This window comes from Salmo salar, chromosome 05 (assembly GCF_965601325.2).
Source record: "Salmo salar chromosome 05, fSalSal1, whole genome shotgun sequence".
Taxonomy (NCBI): Eukaryota; Metazoa; Chordata; class Actinopteri; order Salmoniformes; family Salmonidae; genus Salmo; species Salmo salar.
This window is the reverse complement of record NC_138295.1, coordinates 28,771,822-28,796,319: the sequence shown is the minus strand read 5'-3', so window position 1 is coordinate 28,796,319 and position 24,498 is coordinate 28,771,822. Positions and strand designations below refer to the sequence as shown.

Sequence of the window (24,498 nt, the reverse complement as noted above, 5' to 3'; positions counted from 1 at the left end):
CTCGACCAATCAGGACAGGTGTTGGCGTCCATGACGATATGTTCCATGATTTGTGGAAATCCTCAGCCAACCACATACGCAGTGAATGCACACTGTCATGACATTTATTGGAGGATATTGTCCAATTATAGCAAACCTTATTATACAGTAGATCACATTGTCAATTGGTTTAGGGCGGGGGTCTGCAACCCGCGGCTCTAGAGCCGCATGCGGCTCTTTAGCGCCGCCCTAGTGGCTCCCTGGAGCTTTTTCAAAAATATGAAAATGGAAAAAGATGGTGTGAATATATTTTTTGTTTTAATATAATTTATTATCCAATGCTGTAAAAATGTGTATAATAAATATTGAATTTCAACATTTCTGTCCACGAAGATTTACGTCATAGCCTGCGACACACGTTTCTTTCAGCTCGGCGTAGTGCCAGACAGGTTGCTGTTGCAAACAAACCGGCGGGTGTGTCATGGGCCATGGATCCCAAAGGGAAAAAGAGAAAGATAGCTGAGGAGAACAGAGGATTCCACAGTTCTTTGACCGAATCATTTGCTTTCATTGCCAATGCGGAAGGATTGCCTGCATGTTTGCTTTGTAATGAGAAGTTGTCAAATAACAAAAAGAGTAACGTGGAAAGACATTTCCATTCTTCCTGACAGTTATAGGAACATGAAGAAATATGCATATGGAGTATTATCCATCTTTGGATCAACATACCTGTGCGAGCAGATATTCTCAAACATGAACTACATAAAATCCAAATACCGCACCCGCCTCACAGATGAGAGTTTGCAGTCCTGCGTGAAGATTAAAGTTACATTTTACATGCCCGATGTTGATAAGCTGTCCAGTGATGTCCGAAAACAGAAGTCACATTAAACGGCTAAGAACACAATCCTGTCATAGGCACATATTTAGTAACAAAGTGGCTGTTTTTATAAAGTGATTTCTGATTTTTGTCAGTATATATTTGGAATGACACATAGGGATATTATTGTGTTTTGTTGCTCAGGTCCGAGGAAGGCTGCATTGTATTGTGCGTGTCAAAAGAGAAGAGGGTGCTGCTGCATTTTACCCTTGCACATTTGCAGAAAACTAAAGAGAAGAGGATAATGCACAGAAATCGAACTTAAACTGTATTATTTTAATTTTATATACTTTACCTTTTCAAAAGGCTGCTGTTTTATTGCACTCTGTCTGTTGCCCAGATACGGGGGAAAAGAGAAGAGGATTGTATCGTATTATTGAGGATAAAGGATTTTATTTCCATGGGGAGGTCTGAAATTACAGGAGGCCTATTATGCACGTTGCACATTTTGTTGTTTTTTCGAATCCTAAAATAAAAATGACATCAAATCTGATTTCTGTATTGTATTTCTATAAATGCATCAATGCAACGAAACATAATACATTAATATTATAATGGGAGTTAAACTTAAAGCACCATCGTACAGCAGAGTAGTCACGTGGTGCGTCATTCTCTCCAGAATGCGCTACAGGTAAAATAAACGTTTAATCATGAATGCTCATTATGTATTTGTAGCCTACTTATTTTGATAGTAGGCTAATATAGACACTTACAGCATGTGTTGCCTTCATTAAGACTTATATAAGGCTTAATTTCTTTCGGCTCCAGATAAATTTGTTTTTTTGGTCCAATATGGCTCTTTCAACATTTTGGGTTTCCGACCCCTGGTTTAGGGTTATGCTTGAACCAGCAACCCTTTATGGGGGTGAATGACGTCTACCCACCTAGCTGTGCCAAAAAAAGCCTTGGCCTCTCCACAGATAGTACTCACATAAGGGGCATCAGGCACACAAACTGAACAGTGATATCGGCCCCTGAAGTGAGGCATTGACATGACACTGCAATGTAATTTCCTATGGAGTATATCTCATCTGTTGACCACACAGCTATTATTACAGCAAGGAGAAGTATCTCACAAGATTAGTCACAGTAGCCATTTAGAAGACACATTACAGCTTGATATGGGACACCAATGAGCTTTACAGAAATGAGAATGACAAAAATGTATGGTGAAGACATAAATGATCACATTTAATCCACACAAACAGCTAACAAATTTCAAAGATTTATAATTAGCCTTTGCAGAGAACTGTTGGATTATTTGGTTTCGGCAGTGGTACTAGCAACCGATTTTTCTTTTGGTACATGACCAGTTGACAAAAGGTGTTGAAACAAACACAAAATCACCCTGAATTTGGAGGTGGTATTGTTCCGATTCTGGAACACTTGTTTATTTGCATGAGCAAAAATAAAAGACATTAAGTTAGATGTCCAAATAAAAAGGGGAGAAACTTCTACAGAGCACTGTTTAATCAAAGGCTTTTCTTTACAAAAGGTGGCAGTACTCTGTAACCACATTGGATTTCTGGGGTAAATACAATATTTTCCACTGATTGTAATGAATACTAATGTCCATCATATCTTCCACTTACAAAACCAAGCCTTATATGTCTTATAAAATTCAAGGTATTATCAATTTCTGTCTCTTATCAACATTGCACTCCAACATGAAAGCTCTCAATCATATTTCAACAGTATAATACAGTGCCACATCCTAAATGTACCCCGAAACCATCCAGTGTGAACAATGTTGAAGAGTTGAAAAAAACTGGGATATTAATGATACTATTCCCTGTGACAGCAGAGTGCTTTCAAGGTTCATTAAATAAAAAGCCATTCATTCACACATTCATCATAGATTGGTATACAAAAACAAAACAAATTGATAATTGAGCAGTATAAAAAGATGCCATGTTCGTTCTCCATGTCAAGTCCAACAGAGCCAAGCTCCAGCATCGCATTGCACTGATTTGCTTCCTGTAGGGATTGACACTTGGTGAGGATCCCACGAGGTATACAGTGTTTGTCATCATCTGCCACCTGGATGACAGAAAAAGGCATCAACGCCACAGGAACACACATCATGAAATCTACAAACAGGAAATTGTCTATTCACAGTCACTTGGATTCCTTTTCCAGGATTTGGACTCACCTCTGAATCCTCGTCCGCCTCCACCTCCCCTTCCTCTGAATCCTCCTCCACCTCCCCGCCCACCACCGAAGCCTCCTCTTCCAAATCCGCCACGGTCACCACCACCGAAGCCTCCTCTTCCAAATCCGCCACGGTCACCACCACCCCTGCCACCACGGAATCCACCTGGGAGGACAAATTCATTTTGTTTGAATATCAATGGACTAGCATTCTTCCACCTTTATTCACAAGAGAAAAAACAACCATGGGGCTGAGCGGTAGACATTTCACTCTTACCTCCGCGGGGACCTCCTCTTCCACCTCTACCTCCTCTGCCTCCCCTTGGAGGACCCTTCTCACCTGGGGGTCTGGGAAGAAACCTCTGTAGTGGTAGGAGTTTCATTGGATCTACGTAGAACTGTGGACCAGAATATGTTACACAATACAGGTCAAGACATTTCTATGCAATAACTAAAGCAGAGTTATGGTCAATTCAGTGTCCATGGCGCAAAAGTTCTGCAGGGGGATTATGATGCAACTGTGGCAAAAACAGAAGTACACATTGGCTGTGCAGAGAGGCCGCACTGAGCTCCTGCAAAAAAAAACAAAAAAAGCAAGCAAAGATATGTGAATACGTGTTTGATTCACAGATGATTGGTTGACAGGAGAGTTGAGGGAGGTGTTTCTGTAATTTCTGTTCCAAAAAGCACGAGAAGCATGAATGCACTGCCATTCAAAAAGCTCCTCATTCTCAGATAACCACACTGATGCCAGATTGGGTATCATAGACAACAAAAAAAAAAGTATTTAAGCACGTGTAACAAACTGCTACGTGTAACAAACTGATATACCTTACCTTCTGTAATTTTTTGAACGAGGATGCCTTCATATTATCAGAGAGTTTGACAGAGAAATACTGTAGCTTTAGGTTAAGGGGCCAACTAGTGTCACAAATGACATGAAATTCAGTGTTAAACAGTAGAAAAATTATCTTAGCATGCAACTTTTTACATTGAGAGTAGTATTTTGTATCACTGAAGAATGTAATGATATAAACCAACCACAAATACGATACAGGTTAGACAACAAAACATTGAAAGGATACAAAGTCACGTAGCTGACCGAAGATTTCATCCACCTTCCCGATCTGCTCCTTGTTTTCCAAGTACACAGGCGCGTTGAAGTAGGGAACTTTGTTCTCCTCCGTTACACACTTGCACACAATTTCATCCTCACAGGGGTGCATAAACTCCCCTAGTGCTGGAGGAAAAAGCAAGGACATATGGTCAGTACAGAAAAAAAACATGGATCATAACTGCAAGTAAACCTACAACAACGGAGGTTGCAACACCTGGCAGACAACATCGACATTAATAGACAACTGGAGTAAATTCAGGATGCCAAGCATCAACAATGCCCCCTGCATCACGAGAAAGTGTTTAATCAATATGGGTGCATCATCACATTGCCAAATCATTCAGCTTACCAACAACATATTCTGGAGGGCCATAGTCCTGAAAGCCTCCTCGTCCACCACCTCGGAAACCACCGCCGCCACCTCGACCCCCATATCCTCCTCCACCGCCACCACCACCGTATCCGCCTCTTCCCCCTCCACCACGGTTGAATCCACCGCCACGGCCACCTCTTCCACCACCTCCTCGGAAAGACATGTTCTTGTGCGCCTGTAATAGATAGGAGATGATATTAGCTAAGTGACATAGCAACAATTCAATTGCATTTCATTTTCAAAGACAAGAAATGTTTCTCAAACAATGTCAGTAATAAACTTTTCCAAATGCCTGGCTATCTCAATGCCATAATAAAACTTGCTAGCTATGCCAGTGCTTCTCAAAACGGGGTCCCCAGGGGCACGCGAAGGTACTGCAGGGGGTCTTGCGGCCAGATGGCAAAATATTTTGATTAAAAAAAATGTTTTTGAAATGAACATTTTTGAAAACATTTGACAGTTTTTAAACGAATATTACATTTTGTCCAAGGGATGCCTTTTCACCTTGCTGGCTCAGGAATTCTAACCAGCGACCTAACAATATAATGGGTTGTTCCACGAAAAACATGCTTTTTGAATCCATTTGATAAGCAGAAATTGTGCACCAATATTGAACTTGAAAAGCCTGTTATTTAAATTAAGTACCCTTTAATATAGACCACATGTGGGGGGGGGGAAATTGGGGAATAAAGCCTTGCTAAAGTGCCAAAACTCAGCATTTTGATTAGCGGACTAAACACCACCTCCATCGTGAAGGAAGTTTATGATGAATTTCCCCAACAGAGTGGAGCAGAGACCAGGCTTTGTGGAATCTAGCTCCTACTACATTGATTCTCCCAAGGTCAATACTTAAATCCATACTTTTTCAATAAAACGTTAATGAAACAAAAACCCCAACTTTTTGCTCATTTCTGTTTCTCGAAGATGGCAGCTCAGCATTAATGTGCATGTGTCTATTGAATCTCCAATGTTTGTAAATGAAACCTAGGCTATAAAATGATTGTAATATGTAAAAACACTATGATTCGCTCTCTCTCGTTATTTTTCAGTATCTCTGTATAGAAAATGTGCCAAGTGAATAAAGTTATGCACCAAATTTAGTGTTTGGCGCATAACTTGGCTTATAAAAAAAAAAAAAAATCTGTTCTTCATAGAATTATATTTTCACATTTCATTATTTGTCCTGAAGAGGGCACTCTGCATGGCTATAAGCATATCTTGCTTTTGCCCTCTACTGCAAGACTGAACACTATACCAAAACAACAATATACACATCAGTCAGAGAGGTGAGTGCTGAATAGATAGAAGCTTGCCAGGTCATGTTGGGTGACAAACAATGGATGCTACGCCCAAAAGTAAAACAAGTGCCGTGCTAAGAACACGCAGTTACAGCGGTGACGCCCGCGAAATCTGGTGCGTTATATTAGCTTTCTGCAAAGGGTATTCCTCAAGCTCTGTCATTAAAATGTTTTGGGAGACAAAAAAAACACAGCAGGTTACAAAGCAACACTTCGTAGCTATGTTTTGATGTTTGCGATGTCACTTGTCAGGGACTGGTCCAAATGCACATTTTGCCACCATCTAGCCTGCTAACTAGCTGTGAGAGTACTTGATGCCGTTCACTTAGGGTTAGTGCTAAATACCAATACATTGAAAATGTGTCCTGCGTAGTTGTTTTCAATGTGGCTGGTGTTAGGCAGTTCAGTCTTCAGAGCCTTGTAAATGTTTTTGCTGGAATCAGTGCAGTTTATCCTCCTTTCACTAGAGTAACACATTTTCTATTTTAAAAGACTGTCATACCGGTGAACCCAAATTGTATGTGGTGCCTACATTGTTAATTCCTCAAATTTATTAAATCAGGTATAAGAGTTTTTTAATTGTATTTTTTATTCCAGCTATTTTTATTATATTAGCAGATATATCGGTTATTGAATAATATTTTCACTCGGATCCAAAAGTCCCATATCAGTCGTGCTCTTGGTGAAACTATTCCTTTTTAAATATTTTTTTTCTATAAAAAAAACAACATTTTAGATCTAATACTCAAATCGTAGAGTAAAAGCAGGTGAGATGCTTCTATTTTTGGCCATTTTCTTGTGAAAAACTGAGCGGGCAGAGCATAACAAATCAACCCTGAACCCCATAGATAGAGTAGAAATGTGTGGATATATGGCAGGATATTAGCTTTAACGCTGCAACAGCAAAGCTCTCTGACAAGGGACAAAAATGTGTACAATTGCCGGAAATTAGCTTGAAAACTTTAAACTCTCCGATGCCAAGAGTTCCTTGCAAGGCCCGAGACTTGGTTCATCCAGCCATGCACTGCTGAAGTTATAGTAAAACTACAGTACTTGTATGCCATGTTTTCCTCTCTCAAGTTGTGTTCTGATTATGAGGGGGTCCCTGATGAATTTGTAACAAACGGGGTCCCCAGCCCCAAAAAGGTTTGAGAACCCCTGCGCTAACTACGTAACTTAGTTAGGTAAGTTAGCTAATTCATTGACTTGATCGATGCATTATATCACGTTTCCGATTGATACCAGTTATCAGTACAGCTACTTGGAATGGCTGTAACGTTTTCGTTGACATTAACAAATTAAGCAACTACTGTTATACTGCAACTTTACAGAAGGGGTCAATTGAACAAGCTAGCTAACAGTTAACTCGACTTAGCTAGGGTTAGCCAACATGGATTTCTTATTTACAACATATCAAAAGACTATCACGTTATGCTTTGCTGAGCACATTGTGGTAGCCTCTTGCAACTGATGAAATACAAAAAAATATATATTTGAAAAACATAGCTACCTTCGTAGAACAAATAAGATCAGCGGCCGGAGCGAATTGTACCAAAAACTATTTCCACGCGATGCAAACGCATGTGGCTTTTTTGTGGTGCTGTAAATCAAAACCAGAATTGAAGCACTAGTTACCACAGCCACAAAGTTAATTGCCTATATCGTAAAAATGAATGAAAACAAAAATGAGTTTTTTGGTCTTAATTTAAGATTAATATTAGTCATACGGTTAGATTTAAAATCTGATTTTAATCAAATAAAATGTAGGAATGGGCGGGGGTTTTGACTTTGTGGCTGAGTTAACTAGCGACCACACTGAAAAACAGAAGATAACTGGACTGTCGTAAAACTTTGACTGTCGTAAAACAAATGTGCTTAATTCACGCTGAGAAAATTCTCATAATACACGCACGAATTGATACCAAAAAGAAAGGCTCACAACACTGGAATTGCTACCAAGTTACCAATACTTTTGAGACATTTATACTTTACATAGAGTAGGCTAATTGTTTCACAATAATGCTTTTTAAAAACGACTTATTGTTGTAAAACTGCAATTTTGTACAGCTCTGGTGGTCCAGAGCGTTACATGCATCTTGAGCCTCAAGCCTCGTGTAACAACCTGTACCAGAGCTATCGTGTGGAATGTGTACATGTTTGACATATTTATCTTTATCAGCCTACTTGTTGATGTGCATTTCCCCTCTAGACTCACATCTAGAAGAAGCCAAAATGAATATTGAGGGCCAGGTAAGCAATGATGTGTATGTCTTGTTAGGGTCAGATCGACATTTACAGAATGGTTACCTTGAGGATTTTTGTTCTTCTCAATTTCAGTCAAGGGGAGGATTTAGTATTATTTTCATATATTTTATAATACATTTCTCCGTGTTTTAGAATTACGTTCTTATGTGTGCCTGATGCCGCCCCTCATCCCTGATTATCTGATGGGCACTGGGCACTCAATATCATGTTCGCCTATAGGCTATTAAGTGTGGGGGACAATCCAATAGTCTGGGTATCCATTTGATTAGCTGTTCAGGAGTCTTATGGCTTGGGGGTAGAAGCTGTTCAGAAGCCTTTTGAACCTAGACTTGGCGCTCTGGTACCGCTTGCCCTGCGGTAGCAGCGAGAACAGTCTATGACTAGGGTGGCTGAAGTCTTTGACAATGTTTAGGGCCTTCCTCTGACACTGCCTGGTATATAGGTCCTGGATGGCAGGAAGCTTGGCCCCAGTGATGTACTGGGCCGTACGATCAGGCCTACCACTGTTGTGTCGTCGGCACACTTAATGATGGTGTTGGAGTTGTGCCTAGCCATGCAATGTATATATTCCAACCCTGAGCCCCCTCCTGCTCTGCTCTTGCTGATAAAAAGCTGTTTTCATGCTGCTTAAACAATGGCTGTGCTGTGTAGGGTTATGGTGGCAGTTCAGGAGGAAAGTCAAAGGTTTCTCCCACAATTGTTTTTTTGATTAGGCCCAGTCCTCTTGTGAGGAACTAGTTTATAGCCTATGTTCTGTTCAGTTTGAGAAGAGTGTGAAGATGAGGAAGACCGGAGGTCAAGTTTGATAGCTTTCTATTACTATAATTGATTTTATAAAACAACACACATGGTGCTGAAAGTAGGCACATTCAAGTTGGCATAATTCATTTAAACCTTCATTTTAATTAGACTTTACTAACAAGAGGGCTTTGTGTTGTAGCCTATTTCTTTCTTATTTAATAAATAAGAGGTAGGCGTACCTCTTTTACAATCGAAATTAGGCTAGTCTGCTATATCCATAGTTTGTCATTAAATTCCTCCACCCACAATGCACTCTTTAAATAACAGCCCTTCACTGACATGGAGGTAGGCTATTCGGATGGGATACGATTACTGGGGGAGCTCAGGTAATGTAATTATGTGCATGAGCACAAGTCGCCACATCTGTAATTTTAGTCCAGTCCGAATCTGCCATGTCAGTCATTTTTACTTGGCAGGAAGGTTATTATCCCAGCCCTAAACCCTATTCGCATGGGATTAGTTTTACTGGGGGAGGTCAGGTAATGTAAAAACAGACATCTGTAATTTGAGTCCTGTCCAAATCTGCCATGGCAGCAGTAGCGGTGCGTGGGTAAAATCAATGGGGAAGCCCCCCCCCCCATATTACAACCTACACTTTATGTGTTGTGATAATTGCATTGTTTGCTATTAATTCATATGCCTTGTGACCGTGATATGTAGGCCTAAAGGCTGAGACAATAAGAAGACAGCAACTTTCATAACAGTTACATACCAATAAAAAAAGACTACTGGGTGGATAGGAACATTAGCCCGAGCTATTTAGGAGGGATATCACACCTGGAACAAATTATTGTCAAGTTCTGTTTTTACTGCCGAGGGGTGCCCTATACCTGTGCCCAGAGTGGAGTAGTTCAAAGTTCGGGTACAGGGGGTGGCTTGGGTCTAAAATTATTTTGTGAGTCTTGTGGATCTCTTGTGGATCATGACTTTAAAGATCTCATCCAGGCCTGTCAGTTTGACTCCAAGTACCTTGCTTGCTGTGGTGATAATCCTTCTCAGCATATTTCTCTGGGTGACAGTGGAATTGCCAAACCAACAAACAATACAAAAGTTAAAATACTCTCAATGAAAGATTTGTAGAACAGAGTCAGTATAGTGCAATTAACATTAAAAGATCCCAGCTTTTTGAGAAAGTACAGTCTCTGTTGACTCATTGTCCAGTGCGAATTGACATCCCTGTGTTTTGAGGGATAACCACAATGTATTTAAAAATGCATTGGTTTGTTATGAAAAAGAAGGCTATTAAACATTTGTATTTAAATTATAACTTTTTAATGTATATAAACAAAGTGTATTGTTTAGTATTCAAAACGAATACAATCTGAACAGCATAATTGAATATTGCACCATATCAAAGAAAAATAATTAACAATTTAGCATCCCACAAATTGAAATAAATGTAAAAAAGGACACTATTACACATGTGCATTTAAAGTATAACTTTCTTAATGTATATCAACAAAGTGCATATAAATGTAACAATTCAAAACGAATACAATCTGAAGAACATAATAATAGAATATTGCACCACATCAAAGAAAAATCAATAACAATGTGCAAAACTGCAGCATCGCACTTAAAATATTAAACGGGTCCCTCTTTTCTCTCTCTTCTTTATTGCCATGTTATAACTAGCAGCACACAGCAATGCTGACCATGTTTTGCTTTGATGAGAGATTTGCATTCAGAAATGCAAGCTGCCTCACTTTCGAGGGGCTGATGCGGTTTCTTCTCTCAGTAATTATTTGTCACTTTTTCGAGAAGACCCTCTCAGAGGGAACGGATGTGGCCACTATGCAGAGTCTCCCTGTCATGACTTTAGTAAGCCGTGGGTAGACAGAGGCCTTGTTCTTCCACCAGCTCAAATGATGTCAATTAGCCTAACAGAAGCTTCTAAAGCCATTACATAATTTTCTGGAATTTTCCAAGCTGTTTAAAGGCACAGTCAACTTAGTGTATGTAAACTTCTGACCCACTGAAATTGTGATATAGAGAATTATAAGTGAAATAAGGACAACAAAGTCAAGGTATTGGAGTGGCCATCACAAGGCCCTGACCTCAATCCTACAGAACATTTGTGGGCAGAACTGAAAAAGTGTGTGCGAGCAAGGAGGCCTACAAACCTGATTCAGTTACACCAACTCTGTCAGGAGGAATGGGCCAAAATTCACCCAACTTATTGTGGGAAGCTTGTGGAAGGCTACCCGAAATGTTTGACCCAAGTTAAACAATTGAAAGGCAAATCTACCAAATACTAATTGAGTGTATGTAAACTTCTGTCCCACTGGGAATGTGATGAAAGAAACAAAAGCTGAAATAAATCATACTCTACTATTATTCTGACATTTCACATTCTAAAAATAAAGTGGTGATCCAAAGTGACCTAAGACAGGGAATTTTTACTAGGATTAAATGTCAGCAATTGTGAAAAACTGAGTTTAAATGTATTTGGCTAAGGTGCATGTAAACTTCCCACTTCAACTGTAATACTGGATTAAATAATGATGTAGTAATAACTGCTTACTGTACCTATCTCCTCAGTGACCTGCTCAAAGGGTTCCAGGACTCTGCACACCTCCTCCACCACCTCCCATTCCTCTTGGGTCAGAGCATCAACAGGTGCATTGACAACGGCCAGGGTAAAGATGATGGCATCCTTTGACTCAAGAAACTGCTTCAACATATAAAATGTTGAATTCCACCTTGTAGTGCAGTCTTGTTTTGGCCTCAGCTCAGGCATCCCCACCTGGCATTGTGTAGACTTTAGTTTTTCAGCACCTACTGTGCTCCTGTGGAAGTTTTCCACAGCTTCTTTCACTTTGTCCACAATGGGCTTCATCACCTTCAGAGCATATCTTACAATCAGGTTGTTTGTGTGGGCAAGACATGGATGATGGGTCAATTTTAACATTTTCATGGCTTTGGTTATGTTAGCTGCATTGTCGCTAACACAACTTTTCTATCTTCTCTCGCCACTCTCAACAGTTCCTCTGCCAAGTTCTCTGGGGTGTGTCTGTCGCTGAACTCAAAGCAGTCCAGAAGACAGCTAGACATCGAAAAATCTTCAATGAAGTGACATGTAACCAACATGTAAGAAGTGGTTACCCTTGATGTCCAGCAGTCAGTGGTAAGACAAACTGCAGTAGCTTTTTGGACTCTTTCCCGCACTGACGCCTGTGTGTGTGTCTGATTGACAGGAACAACAGGTGAGGCTGTTACACGGAACCCAAACCGGCTGCGCGCATGCGCCATCGTGCGCTATCGTGCATAAATTAATTTTGTCCCCCTACACCAAACGCGATCACGACACGCAGGTTAAAATATCAAAACAAACTCTGAAGCGCTGACATTAATTTGGGGACAGGTCGAAAAGCATTAAACATGTATGGCAGCTTGCACTTGCTAGCTAATTTGTCCTATTTAGCTAGCTTGCTGTTGCTAGCTAATTTGTCCTGGGATATAAACATTGAGTTGTTATTTTACCTGAAATGCACAAGGTCCTCTACTCTGACAATTAATCCACACATAAAACTGTCAACCGAATCGTTTCTTGTCATCTCTCCTCTTTCCAGGCTTTTTCATCTTTGAACTTATATGGTGATTGGCATCTACACTTTCATAGTATTACCGCGACAACCAGCAAAACAGTTCGTCTTTCAATCCCCCACGTGGGTATAACCAATGAGGAGATGGCACGTGGGTACCTGCTTCTATAAACCAATGAGGAGATGGGAGAGGCAGGACATGCAGCGCGATCTGCGTCAGAAATAGGAATGACTTCTATTTTAGCCCATGGCAAAGCAGACGCTCGTTGATGCGCGCGAGCAGTGTGGGTGCAGTAATTGAATAACATATATTCCTACATTTATTTTGCAACTGCGAGCGGTTTAGTCAGGGTGTGAGTCTGAGCACAGTCAGAACGAATGTGTGTGCCCTTGAGCATTTAGGACTATATTATTCGTTCTTTGAATTAGTTCATTCTATTCATTTAAATATTTTGATTATTCATATCTTCATTTTCATATATTTTATAAATAGATTCGGCTCTTCTGATATGCCTATAAGAGCCGGCTCTTAGACCCGACTTGTTCGTGAACGACCCATCACTATTTGGCAGGTGTTGCTCGCGGTTTGAGCAAGAAAACAACTGATTCGATCAATTGGAAGAAGTGCTGCGCATTGTCTATATATGAAGGGCCTACATGTACCAACTTTCCCAGTGAATGCTTTTGTTTATGTTATGTGCAAATGAATTGAACATCGCCGAATGCATCATAAAAATATTGCGCTTATTTAATGCACCTCTTGTTAGTAGATCGCAAAGCAGCATACAACTGAGGTAAACATTTGGAAATTACAAGTTAACTTTCTCATTCATAGCCAAAAAATGTATATGAAGTGCAAGTGCGCTGTTTATCTCATCTGAAGGCTGGGGGGGCATTTAGGACTTCTACTGCGGATCGCTAAAATATCCTAATGATTATGATCACACTTCCTCAATTCAAATATTATGGCGACACTATACCAAAGATGGTTTGGTATGGTTTATAAAAATTGTTGAGTTATCAGTGTTGCCTGTTATCGTCCGGAAATATCTTCACGCCTAGAAAAAAACCTACAGGCTTTCGTCATCTTTCAATATATTGAGAAAAAAAAAAACTAATTACATGGGTTAGTTTGGAAACTAATCCCGTCTCTTATCGTCCTCTGGAATGAAGTAAATTCTGGGGTAATACATGCATAACCAACGTTCTCTAGTGATACTAGTCCCGTGTGAATAGGGCTCTAAAATACTATCATCCCGCCATCCCTGTGTTTTTAGGGATATCCCAGAGTTTAACTAGGTGCTGCAGCCAGTTTGGATAAAATATATATATATATATATATATATATCATCATGCCTAGAAGAGCCGCCAGGCTTCCGTCATAATGGTCGATTTTGGAATGAGGAAAAAAATCATATTACAGGGGCAGTTTGGTAAAACTAATCCCGTCAGTGTTGTCCACTGGAAAAACAGACATGCTATAATTACATAACCGACGCTCTATAGTAATGCTATTCCCGTGCGAATAGGCCTATTAAAAATAAGACTGGAATTGAGGGGGTATGAGGGTATGCCATAGGCGTACCTTTTTATAAAACAATACAGCACACACGTCTAATTCAACTGACTTGATGGAATTTACCCCCACTACAAAGTAGTCCCCCTTAGGGGGGCCACAAGGGGGTCCAAAATTGTTGTCACAGGGGCACTGCCCCCCCCTCCGCCCCCAGAACCGCTAGTGTCTGGTTACGGTGCCGCTCTCAACACTGCCATGTTAGGAATTTCAGACTTCCACCATACTCATGGGCGTGTAATCATGACAAACTTAGCCAACATATGAATGGCATTAAATAAGGCTTCAAACCCCATGCATTCACGCTAAGACAAAACAAAATAAGTCTTCTCAGTGCTGTTAATTGCTTAGTGCAGTCTTGTGTCTCAACAGGCTTAAATGAGATGTCAATATAATTATGAAGTTGTTCCTTATCCCTCTTCATGTCGAGCCCGGCTCCAAATGTGTAGTGTTCAGGTAGGAGGCCGTGGGCCTAGCTACAGTCATGGGCTGCAAGGTGGATATCAACCCGGACAAGTTTAACAAGGCGGAGGCATTTGGGGCCACTGAGTTTGTGAACCCCAAGGGCCACAGCAAGCCCATCCAGAAGGTGCTGGTGGAGATGAACAACGGAGGGGTGGACTTCGCCCTGAAGTTTATTGGGAATGTGACTGTCATGGTTGGCATTCAGCAAGTCACATTTCTATTCCATCAAATGGTAAAATACAAAGCAATTAGGCTACATGTAAGACGGATTGTGTGGCCACAAACCTTCCTTGTAAATCGGCAAGCTGAAGTCTAGTGGTATCAGTGTGGCTCCCAAGCCGCGCAGCGGTCTAAGGCACTGCATCTCAGTGCTAGAGGCATACTACAGACCCTGGTTTGATTCCAGGCTGTATTGCAACCGGCTGTGATTGATAGTGCCATAGGGCGGCGCGCAATTGGCCCAACGTCGTCCAAGTTAGGGTATGGCCGGGGTAGGCGGTCATTGTAAATAAGAATTTGTTCTTAACTGACTTGCATAGTTAAATAAAGGTTAAATAAAAAATAAATCAGTATCCAAAAGGGCCAGATATACACTGAGTATACAACACATTAAGAACACCTGCTCTTTGATTTTATTTATTAGGATCCCCATTAGCTGACGCCAATGGCGACAGCTAGTCTTACTGGGGTCCGACATATAACAAAAAATACATTGCAGACAAAATACATTTCAATTGACATATATTTAAAAACATTAACGTGTGTGTGTGTGTGTGTGTGTGTGTGGGGGGGCGTCTATCAGTTACACATACACTGTACATGTCAGTACATACACACAACAAGTAGGTCACATGGGGGAGAGGTGTTGTGCCGTGAGGTGTTGCTTTATTTGTTTTTTGAAACCAGGTTTGCTGTTCACTTGTGCTAAATAACATGGAAGGGAGTTCCATGCACTCGTGACTGTATAATTCTGTACGTTTCCTTGAATTTGTTCTGGACCTGGGGACTGTGGAAAGACCCCTGGTGGCATGTTTGGTTGGGTTAACTGACCAGGTGAATCCAGGTGAAAGCTATGATCCCTTATAGATGTCGCTTGTTAAATTCACTTCAATCAGTGTAGATGAAGGGGAGGAGAAAGGTTATAGAAGGATTTTCACGCCTTGAGACAATTGAGACATGGATTGTGTAAGTGGGCCATTCAGAGGGTGAATGGGCAAGACAAAATATTTAAGTGCCTTTGAACAGGGTATGGTAGTAGGTGCCAGGCTCAATAGTTTGTGTCAAGAACTGCAGCGCTGCTGGGTTTTTCACACTCAACAGTCTACCATGTGTATCAAGAACTGTCCATCACCCAAAGGGCATCCAGCCAACTTGATACAACTGTTGGAAGCATTGGAGTCAAGCTGGGCCAGCATCCCTGTGTACCGCTTTCAACACCTTGTAGAGTCTATGCCCCGACGAACTGAGGCTGTTCTGAGGGCAAAGGGGGGGGGGGGGGCGGTTCACTAGGAGAGACATGTAAAATCTAGACTAAGTTTAGCTGATCTAAACATTGTTAGTGCCATTGAAGAGCGTCCCCAAACTCATTGAGGAGTACATGAATAAGAAACTGAAGCTGGATGAACTCTGTCCCTGGATCAGATCAATGAGGCCTTTGACCTCCTGCACAGCGGGAAGAGGTGAGGGTTCTGAAAGTGTGTGTGTGTGTGTGTGTGTGTGTGTGTGTGTGTGTGTGTGTGTGTGTGTGTGTGTGTGTGTGTGTGTGTGTGTGTGTGTGTGTGTGTGTGTGTGTGTGTGTGTGTGTGTGTGTGTGTGTGTGTGTGTGTGTGTGTGTGTGTGTGTGTGTGTGTGTGTGTGCGCTCAGTCACTGGATAGCTGAGTTATGTCCCACATACTTAACATGGGATAATTACATCACAGCTTCAGAGCAGGAGTTGTAGAGTAGAATTACTTACATATTATGTCTTAGTGTAGTTGTGCCTTTAGTTGTTGGCTAAAGAGGATGGAGTCTTTCAGTGACTGCCTTTTATTAAGTCATAAGGGAGAACTTCCACATCAATACAATACTGTATGTGGTAACACATACACATACCTACACATAAATCCACTATAATTGAATTTCAATAAGCATTTTTCTACGGCTGGCCATGCTTTCCACCTGGCTACCCCTACCGCGGTCAACAGCACTGCACCCCCCACAGCTACTCGCCCAAGCCTTCCCCATTTCTCTTTCTCCCAAATCCAGTCAGCTGATGTTCTGAAAGAGCTGCAAAATCTGGACCCCTACAAATCAGCCGGGCTAGACAATCTGGACCCTTTCTTTCTAAAATTATCTGCCGAAATTGTTGCAACCCCTATTACTAGCCTGTTCAACCTCTCTTTCGTGTCGTCTGAGATTCCCAAAGATTGGAAAGCAGTTGCTGTCATCTCCCTCTTCAAAGGAGGGGACACTCTTGACCCAAACTGCTACAGACCTATATCTATCCTACCCTGCCTTTCTAAGGTCTTCGAAAGCCAAGTCAACAAACAGATTACCGACCATTTCGAATCCCACCGCACCTTCTCTGCTATGCAATCTGGTTTCAGAGCTGGTCATGGGTACACCTCAGCCACGCTCAAGGTCATAAACGATATCGTAACCGCCATCGATAAGAAACAATACTGTGCTGCCGTATTCATTGACCTGGCCAAGGCTTTCGACTCTGTCAATCACCACATCCTCATCGGCAGACTCAATAGCCTTGGTTTCTCAAATGATTGCCTCGCCTGGTTCACCAACTTCTACTCTGATAGAGTTCAATGTGTCAAATCGGATGGCCTGTTGTCCGGGCCTCTGGTAGTCTCTATGGGGGTGCCACAGGGTTCAATTCTTGGGCCAACTCTTTTCTCTGTCTACAGCAATGATGTCGCTCTTGCTGCTGGTGAGTCTCTGATCCACCTCTACGCAGACGACACCATTCTGTATACTTCTGGCCCTTCTTTGGACACTGTGTTAACAACCCTCCAGACGAGCTTCAATGCCATACAACTCACCTTCTGTGGCCTCCAACTGCTATTAAATACAAGTAAAACTAAATGCATGCTCTTCAACCGATCACTGCCTGCACCTGCCCGCCCGTCCAGCATCACTACTCTGGACGCTTCTGACTTAGAATATGTGGACAACTACAAATACATAGGTGTCTGGTTAGACTGTAAGCTCTCCTTCCAGACTCACATCAAACATCTCCAATCCAAAGTTAAATCTAGAATTGGCTTCCTATTTCGCAACAAAGCATCCTTCACTCATGCTGCCAAACATACACTTGTAATACTGACCATCCTACCAATCCTCGACTTCGGCGATGTCATTTACAAAATAGCCTCCAATACCCTACTCAATAAACTGGATGCAGTCTATCACAGTGCCATCCGTTTTGTCACCAAAGCCCCATATACTACCCACCACTGCGACCTGTACGCTCTCGTTGGCTGGACCTCGCTTCATACTCGTCGCCAATCCCACTGGCTCCAGGTCATCTACAAGACGCTGCTATGTAAAGTCCCCCCTTATCTCCGCTCACTGGTCACCATAGCAGCACCCACCTGTAGCACGCACTCCAGCAGGTATATCTCTCTGGTCACCCCCAAAGCCAATTCCTCCTTTGGCCGTCTCTCCTTCCAGTTCTCTGCTGCCAATGACTGGAACGAACTACAAAAATCTCTGAAACTGGAAACACTTATCTCCGTCACTAGCTTTAAGCACCAGCTGTCAGAGAAGCTCACAGATCACTGCACCTGTACATAGCCCATCTATAATTTAGCCCAAACAACTCCCTCTTCCCCTACTGTATTTATTTATTTATTTATTTATTTTGCTCCTTTGCACCCCATTATTTCTATTTCTACTTTGCACTTTCTTCCACTACAAATGTACCATTCCAGTGTTTTACTTACTATATTGTATTTACTTTGCCACCATGGCCTTTTTGCCTTTACCTCCCTTATCTCACCTCATTTGCTCACATTGTATATAGACTTATTTTAATACAGTATTATTGACTGTATGTTTGTTTTACTCCATGTGTAAGTCTGTGTTGTTGTATGTGTCGAACTGCTTTGCTTTATCTTGGCCAGGTCGCAATTGTAAATGAGAACTTGTTCTCAGCTTCCCTACCTGGTTAAATAAAGGTGAAATAAAAAATAAATACAAAAACATTACAGGATGTGATACATTGAAGCTGTCTCAAATAAATGCTATTTAGCTCACCTATGGGTTTTTGTTCTTTGACCACTTTCTCACCATCCCCGTCTATCATTCGAACAATTATCAAAAGGTGGTACTGACAAGCCTGAGCCAGCTGGAGGAAGATGAATTTCATAGGTTGATTATTATCCTGACCAGGGACTTCAGATAAGCCATATGCTTGTTAAGCCATATCGCTTATAAACTACCTTCTAATTACAATCTAGGCTCCTACGGTCCAAATATTTTAATTATCTCTACAAAGTGCACTGAAACTTAGGAAATGCCCAATACCGACCTCATTATATTCCCGTAATTTCACTGTAATGGAAGATTTTAATAGTTTTATATTTGTATCGACATGTGTATTGATTTAACTGTTATTTAATCAGGTTGTTTTAGTTGTAGGTCTACTCCACTTTATATGAGTGGACAATGGACCTATTAAGGGTCCAGATTCTATTATGGGATTCTGTTATGGGTGAAATGTATCAGATATGTTATAGCATGACTTTAAATGCATTACATGTTCTGTGCACAGCTAATTTTTATGTTGTCCCTGCATTGGCTATATCTACCAGTAGATGGCAGGCACACCCCACAAAAAGCCTCTGATGACGCCATCCTCAAGCAGAGAATGAATCAAATACTGACGGATATATTAGACCCTACTGTGACTAAATTGATTGAGACTCAGTGTTGAAATGTGTAGTATTGTCACTGATAGAGACTTCATTAATTGTGACAATCAATGGTTTTATTCAATCATGGAAAATGTTCAACTATTAATTCAGGCAAAAGCTATTCACTTGATACAATCAAAGAACTTCAACTTTCCCCCCTATGTAACACTTTAATAGAGCTTGCTAGTACGTAATGCTACGCTTGTTTAATGGGAGACACAAGACAAATTTCCCCAAGGGGATTCAATGTCAAATAAATTAAAGTATTACATACATTTGCATTGAGGAGAAGGTGGAAGAAGCAGCGAGAATGTTTTGCCACAGAGAGACAAATGGGACAGTGTCACCAGCGGTTGAGAAATATATGCTTCATGTGGCCAGGGTATAGTTTCGACCTTGGTAATATTACATATTGATTTAATATAGAGCGCTCTGGCGGGAAAAAATAACAGTTGCAGCCTGTCAGGGCCTAAGACAAAACGTTGCTTGGGGAATGCCTCCCAATGATGAACTGAAATAGCTGTCTCGAAATGTGCTTTATTGAAGTTCCATTCAGATCAAATGAATACCCTTGGCAGTTTCCCTGCTTTTCCATCTTTATTTAAAATGGAAAATGAACCGGTGCCTCCCATCCACATTCAGCTCTGCGTTCTGTGTGTAATCAATCAGAGATCCAAAGCTTCGAAAGTTAGCAAAAAAGAGAAGAAGGGAGAGAGAATGGGGTATGGGTACGAGGGGGGAGAGAGAGAGATCAAAAGGCGAGAGAAGAAAGGAGGAGACAAGTTTTGACAGGTGCTTATGTGACTTGGCACTCTCATTTATAAATGTTGGATGAGCCCACCCTTCCAGATTTATAAGGCTTGCTTTGGGGACAAATGTCTATGTGTCTGTCTCATCTGTGGGAAAATATCCATGTTGAAGTCTAGAAGTCTGTCTTCTTTTCTTTAGGGTGTGTTTGAATTTCTCAACCTTTAGATTGTCACTGTGCTAAGACACCGATACACCAAGGAACTGGTGTTTGGATTACATACATCACTACCGCACTACATGTTTGAGAGACTTGGGCCATATCTCGTTCCCTATTTCATCATGTATCTCTCTGTGTAATATGCTGCGGAGTCACGTCTCTTAAAGCATCAACCATCTCAACCACTGATCTCCTTCAATCCGTCCATGTTTTTATCTTCTTGTGAATTATGAGATCTGTCTTTTTTGTTTTACTATGAGAATACGTAGGCACTGTATTGCAAAACAAATTATTTCACTACTTGATCAAAACATTCAGTTATAATATAATGATGAGTGAACCAATCTACAATGTCTGCCTGTAACTCCATCTCATGAGTATAGTAGAACATGTATTTCAAACTTCAATAGTATTTCCACAGGAGGAGTGACAATCCTGAGGAAGGTACCATTCGGACTCGAAGTCTATGTTTAAATAAAAATTAATGACGAAATGTAATTATTTTCTGTTTTCCCACAAATATCAAGCTTTCAACCTGCAGTCGAGGTGTTGTTAGTGTTTGCTTCATTCCCGACAGATATTAGAGACTCATAAGGAAAATTTACAAACAACAGAAATGCCAGCGTGGGTAAATACTGCATGGTGAACAAACAGACCCTCGTAGGAAAAAAATGTCAAAGGGCTGCATTGTCTTCCACAATATTTAGATTGGGATCAAGAGATTTCCTCCTTAATTAGAATATTCTTGTATATATGACACAGATGGTGGCACAAACCAACCAGGTTCTAGAACTCAAAACTATGGGCACTTTATGATTTTGAGTAGAAATGTAAATTAAAGATTGAGCACTGTGCACTTATGGCCTTCTTAGTGTGGGTTAGTCAGTGTATGAGACTTTACTGATACCAATGATTGCATGTGTGAGATGCACACATTTCCAGGATGTGCAAAACTCCATAAGACCCATTTACTATGTTATTCTACGTTCAGGCCTGCTGCTCTTTTGAAGACGTGGGCTATTTAATGCCACATTCCATAGAAACGGCATCTTTTTAATGAATGGGTAAATTATGAAAGATGATGAATGACTGACCAGACAGTGGTGATTGTACATCTGGTACTGAAGCACGACAATGAATTCAAGAGCATCCAATAGTGTAGCATAATCAAGAGGAGGTACTGTAGGCTGTTAGTTGTGGTTCACATGTAGACACACCTTGGTGATTTCTCTTCTGATGAATGTCTCTGTCTATTTTCTACTATTACATGTAAGTTAAAGATAAAGTTAAGTCACAGTTATTCAGATAGGTGTGACCCTATATGGTAAAAACTTGCATGCAAATTCAGACATGGGTACGTGAAGAACATGTATTGTTCAGTCTTCAGATTGGATTGGATTGGATTAGGAAAATAAATCCACAGTGGTAAAATATAACCCATTTTGCCTGGGATTTTTAGCACCAAAACAATATTTATGGAGGTTGAATTTTGTTGCATTACCTTTAGGCTTAAACCCACAAAGTAAAACAACAAATGTGACATGTTTAATGAACACGGAGTAGAGCATACTTACTGAGCTCTCACCCTTAATCGTCATAGAGGAGGAAATACATGTACCTGTTTGAGAGAGTTTCTTAAAGAAAGAGAGAGGAAAGTGAGAGAGAGAAAGATAGTGGGATGGATACAAAGCCGCAACTGCTATGGAAGAACACGCAACTTAAGTCACTAAATACAAGCAGTGGAGGCCCCTGTTTAATCAGCAGATCCTGGCCATTACTGCTAAGGCCAGGCATAGCCTGTGACATCCCCACCTTGTCTTACACCGTTACAAGGCTTTAGCTTCTTTGTCACTGGCACACTCTGCATCAATGGAGGAAACCCCAGGCCCGAGCATAGAAATAGAATATAGAATATAATCCTATATTATAGAATATAATTATAATTAAATGGACCCAAGCCTCTCTGTGTCGTGTGAGGTCAAGCCGTTGGATTGTTTTGAAGACGTGGACATTGGAGGAGTGTATTTCTTGTCATATCTATTCTGTTTAGTCTGTTATGTTGTTTGTCAGAATATAGCTTTAGCCTATTGTGCATGGACCACTCTTGATATACCTATTTCAGCCTGTCAGCTTCTTACTATGAGTCAGCAAAGGATAGACAACAAAGGCCTTAAACAGGATTATAGCAACCCACACTTGTTTCACAATGCATATTCTTTCTCTTTGCGCACACACACACACACACACACACACACTTTTCTGCATGACAGGCTAAGCTGTTGTTGTGTCTGTCAACAATAGTAAAGTAGTAATTGTGAGATTACTACTGTATGTCCGTGCCACGCCTCTGTCTGGTTTGATCCCTATCCCTCGCTGTAATTGACGTAGTAAATAATGAGTCACCTGAAGACGTGGCTTGTTGTCAATATGGTCTGTGATAGGCTACTCCCTTTTTTTTGTTATACTGGGGACATAAAAAAAAACACAAATTCAATACAGTTAATATACATTTTAAAGTGTGATTCAAATATGAAGTAATATTTACTTGCTTTTACCGGTTTAAAAATAGAAGTTATAGGTAAAACACAAAATGACAGACACTATATTAAAAACAGATGCAATTTGAATGGAAATGTTTTTGAATATGAGAAACTATGATTACCAAACAAATACATTTTTAAACTCAAACTCCATATTATTGTCATACAAACATCTGATAACTCTTAGTTGTCATACAAATGTCATACAAATGTCACAAAATACTACAATTAGCTAGCATAATTTAGCCAAATTGCTAGCAATGATAGATGGTCACTCAAAGTTCAAATCTCCAATGGTCATTTTGAAAGATGTTTGAGAGTGATGTTTGCTGAGTGAGGTGAGAAAATACTATTTTTGACAAACCTTTTACCTGATTTGGTGAAATGTTTTTAACTAGCTAGATCCCAATATGGTCTGACTACACCAAGTGACAGTAAAGCCAACTAGCTAGCCACCATAGGCACAACTGTACTTTTTTTAAATGTAGTATTTGTTTTAATTTAAAATTAAAACTATAGTTCAACTCTCCTTTGACCTTGTAAACTAAGAGCTGGACAACTGTATGGACTTGAAGTTGGTTAGAGCTGTTTGAATGTTTATAAGAGTAGACCTAGTGTTCTCAGAACACTCTGAAAACTGGAGAAAGAAAGAGACTTTCGAAGAGCATTATCCCCAATCCCAATCCTAAACATTCTGGGAGCCACAATCTCTATCTTCTCATTTGTGTAATATTCACCTGAAAGGCTCGAAGATGAGAGAGGGAGTCTATGATGATGGCCTATAGGCCTACTCAGTAAACCCCTCTTCTCAACTGTTCACTCAACATCATCATAGCATGTGGTTGGGAGATGGAGTGGGATAAGACAGCTTTCTCAGCCTTCCGTGTTTACCCCCTAATCCTGCGGAAGAACTTCACAAGCCAGGGGAATACTGTGTTTCTTTAGATCCAAAAACCAGACATGCCCCCTTTTTAATGGAGAGCAGGAATTTGGTTAATTACGGGGAATGTTTTTAAGATCATTAGTGGGAATTTACATTGCAGTCACTCTTATCCAGAGCGAATTACAGGAGTAATTAGGGTTAAGTGCCATGCACAAGGGCACATACATTTTCACCTAGTCGGCTCGGGGATTCAAACCACCGACCTTTCGGTTACTGGCCCAACGCTCTTAACCGGTATGCTTCCTGTCGCCCTCATTTGTGTGTGTGTGTGTGTGTGTGTGTGTGTGTGTGTGTGTGTGTGTGTGTGTGTGTGTGTGTGTGTGTGTGTGTGTGTGTGTGGTGTGTGTGTGCAAGCATTACAGTTGTATTTTTAAAATATGACACTTGATACACTCAAATTGGTAACATTCATCAAAAATTAATTTCATTGTGGTACGACAAAACAAATATTGAGATGAGTAGATCGTGAGTAATGGATTCCCCACTGACAGATCAGTGTAGTCCAAAAATCAGCTTCCCAAAACACTATTCCTTGGCCTTTTTCCAGTCCACAAAATGGATTAGCGCCCGTCCCTAAATACGGTTGCAACTAAATACAGTTGAAATGTTACTTTGGCTTGTGGTCATGGTAAAAACAAAACAAAACCCAAATTATACGCTACAGAGGCTTGTGGCCATCACTCACTGTCTGCC

General features: G+C 40.8%; 1 protein-coding gene across 2 annotated transcripts; it reads right to left on the bottom strand.

The window, feature by feature from the left end:
• Positions 1–2,716: 2,716 nt before the first annotated feature.
• Positions 2,717–7,585, bottom strand: LOC106604513 (H/ACA ribonucleoprotein complex subunit 1). Of its 2 annotated transcripts, XM_045718028.2 has the most exons (8): positions 7,309–7,585; positions 4,579–4,675; positions 4,477–4,548; positions 4,096–4,250; positions 3,847–3,906; positions 3,288–3,408; positions 3,012–3,176; positions 2,717–2,899 (listed from the first exon to the last, which is right to left on the bottom strand). In XM_045718028.2, the coding sequence occupies exons 2-8, from the start codon at positions 4,661–4,663 to the stop codon at positions 2,889–2,891; spliced, it is 669 nt and encodes a 222-aa protein (XP_045573984.1). In that variant the 5' UTR covers positions 4,664–4,675; positions 7,309–7,585; the 3' UTR covers positions 2,717–2,888. The 2 variants fall into 2 exon arrangements, with proteins under 2 accessions (XP_045573984.1, XP_014054662.2); XM_014199187.3 differs by having other exon boundaries at positions 4,477–4,675.
• Positions 7,586–24,498: the final 16,913 nt, after the last annotated feature.

What these genes read in the sequence shown, in the direction of transcription:
- LOC106604513 (XM_014199187.3), bottom strand. Translation starts at nt 4,663, where the DNA reads ATGTCTTTCCGAGGAGGTGGTGGAAGAGGTGGCCGTGGCGGTGGATTC. An exon ending in TCGGTCAGCTACGTGACTTT is followed by an intron (nt 3,907 to 4,095) that starts GTATCCTTTCAA and finishes CTAAAGCTACAG; the next exon opens with TATTTCTCTGTCAAACTCTC. An exon ending in CGTTCAAAAAATTACAGAAG is followed by an intron (nt 3,409 to 3,846) that starts GTAAGGTATATC and finishes TCTGGTCCACAG; the next exon opens with TTCTACGTAGATCCAATGAA.